Source organism: Malus domestica, chromosome 17, assembly GCF_042453785.1.
Source record: "Malus domestica chromosome 17, GDT2T_hap1".
NCBI lineage: Eukaryota > Viridiplantae > Streptophyta > Magnoliopsida > Rosales > Rosaceae > Malus > Malus domestica.
Genome location: NC_091677.1, coordinates 19956476 through 19959123, shown reverse-complemented (window position 1 = coordinate 19959123; position 2648 = coordinate 19956476). Strand labels below are relative to the sequence as shown.

At 39.2% G+C, this 2648-nt stretch overlaps 1 protein-coding gene across 1 annotated transcript; it reads right to left on the bottom strand.

The window, feature by feature from the left end:
* Positions 1–394: 394 nt before the first annotated feature.
* On the bottom strand, positions 395–2346 carry LOC103453546 (dof zinc finger protein DOF3.1). Its single transcript, XM_029097392.2, has one exon. It carries the CDS (start codon positions 1530–1532, stop codon positions 855–857), a length of 678 nt encoding a protein of 225 aa, XP_028953225.1. The 5' UTR covers positions 1533–2346; the 3' UTR covers positions 395–854.
* Positions 2347–2648: the final 302 nt, after the last annotated feature.

The following is a 2648-nucleotide window of genomic DNA, read 5'->3' as shown; positions in this document are numbered from 1 at the left end:
ACGAAATAACCCTGGCGGATGCATTGGATGGACGTCAAGTGGTTGATATTATCCCTCCAAGAACGAAATTTCTTGTTTCATAAGACAAATCCATCAAACTTGATCATTAACGAGTAATCCTAATGTCTTTCTTCCCCCAAGTCGCTTGTATAAGAAAATATTGCTATGTATATATCCAAACAAAATCCTTTGTGGATATATCAAATCTTATGTGGATAGCAACAATGCCATTGCCAACAAAAATGTCTAAATCCAACATTCAACACAATCTAGAAAAAGCCACACATACTTACAAACACAGTACATACATGTCACACCATCACAGAACATGCATACCAGATCAAAGAAGGCACCAAACTCTTAGCACAATTATTACAACTAGCACATGGTATGATTTTGTAAAATACAACCATATTATTATGAGAGTAACAGTTAAAAGAAAGTCATGCATCCTTTAATAAGAGGAGCCTCCTAGGCAAATCTTGAATGCAACCGGATATATCTCTGTCTCTATTTCTCTCATTACGTACCCGATTACACACTAGAATCTCTCTAGCGGAAAAATCCGCAAAATCAATAATTTTAGAGGCTATAATACCAGATACAAACAGAAAAACACACAAAAAGAGAGAAAATAGAAACCATTACATATTAGAATGCTAAAGGTATGATGGCTCTATGGTGTTTTTTCTCAAACCCTCTATAACATCAGAAAATAATAAGCTTTTGGAAGCTGCTTTTAGCTTATCAAATAAGCTTGTTTAGAGTCATAATTCAGCTCCACTTTTCATCACAATTACCAAATTTATGATTAAGAAAAGTAGATTAAAAGCATAATAATCTATTTAATATATCTACTGAAAACTTGAACCTGGTGTATAAATGGCAAGGTCAGGCCACCCATTGGCTCCATTCCAACAGCTTGACGTTGAAGGATCACCATTTTGCAACCCCATATAGCTCTCTGGATTCCCATGGCTCTGGCCCTCTAAACCCGGACCCGGATCCGAATTCATCACATTACCTGCAGCATCCAAATTCTCCCCAAAATCACCCATTTGCATCAGTTTCAGACCCGACCCATTTGGATTCAGACCCTCCAGAAGCGACCCGAATTGCCCATTTGAAGTCAGGAGGGAGCCGAAGCTCCCTGAGAAGTCCATCACTCCGCGGTCTTGATCGACTTTTGAGCCGTAGGCCCGGGTCCGGTCGGGCTGCGGATCCGGGTTCTGAGCTGCTGCTGCTGAAGAGCTCGACAGTGACGATGAAGAAGTCGATGAGGAACGTTTCGAAGCTGACGACGACGACTTCTTCGTGTTTTTCCTGCTTCCACCGCCGACGGGGATATTTCTCAAAGCGCCGCCTTTGGTCCAGTACCGCTTGCAGTTCTTGCAGAAGTGGCGCGGCTGCGATAGGTTGTAGTTGTTGTAGTAGCAAAACTTGGTGTTGGAGGACTCGCAGCGCGGACATTTCAGCTGCTCTTGCTCTGGAAACTGGGGCTTCATGGGTTGGAAAGTTGCAGGGTCCTGCATTTTGTGAGACCCCAAGTTTCTATTTTTGACCAAAGTTTGGGAAATATGGAAGATTTGGTGATCTGGGTTTTGTTTTTCAGAAACGAAATCAGAGTTCTTGGGTCAGAAATCGAATCGTGAAGTCTGATTTGAGACCAAAAGAGACTGAAATTTTAACACTTTTCTGTGATGAAAGTGTGAAATAAAAGAGGCGAAATATAAAACCAAAGTTTGTGGAATTTGGAGCGTTTTGTTGAGATTTTGAGTCCAAATTGGATCGTGGGAACTGGAAAACCAAAAGGTTATTGGGGATCTGAAATGGCGTTTTAAGAGAGGAAAAATAAAAGGCAGTGAAATCTGCAGAAATCTGAAAAGAAGACAAAAAGGTGGAATTGTTTTTAGACTTAGATATGAGCTTCCATTCAAATCATCCAAAAATTACAAAATCTTTGAACCTTCATGCTATGTAGAGAAGAGAGTGAGAAAAACCATCCCGAAAGCCAAAGCAGAAAACCCAGAAAAACCAAATTACAAGATTGGATGTTTGAAATTGTTACACAGAATCCAGAAAAAGCTCAAAACTTTCAGCTGGGAAATGTTTTCATGGGGTCTGAATCAAAGAGTGAAAGATGGAGGAGTAGAAGGAGGAAGGGGAGAGAAAATTTGGGTGATTTTGTTTATATTTTTATGGAGATTATCTGTCTGTTTGTCCGCGTGGGAGTGACGAGCAGCTCAAATAGGAGAGACAAAGACACTGCCCTCTCTCTCTCCTCTCACACACAGTGGGCATATACTGGATTGGATTTAGCTAATCTTCTTCCTTCTGGACAGCCCCACAGCTTCCACTAATCACTTAGTTAATTAAAAAGTAATTATTTTTCTAATAGAAGAATGGTGTCAATAATTATTCTCATTCTTTGGGAGCATAAGCCCAACACTCTGTTTTGTCAATGATTTTAGGGAGATACTTTATTGCAAATATTTGTAAACCAAAGTCAACTTCCATGATTAAAAATGATTAGCCATAAAAAAATAATGTTTAGTTTTCAAAAGAAAAAAGAAAAATTTTTAGTTGAAATGAAATTCTCAAAAGTCTTAATATTCTCTAACGGAAGAAATTTTGAAACGTCTTACAAA

Excerpts from the sequence above, each read along its gene's own strand:
- LOC103453546 (XM_029097392.2), bottom strand. The coding sequence starts at position 1,532 with ATGCAGGACCCTGCAACTTTCCAACCCATGAAGCCCCAGTTTCCAGAG.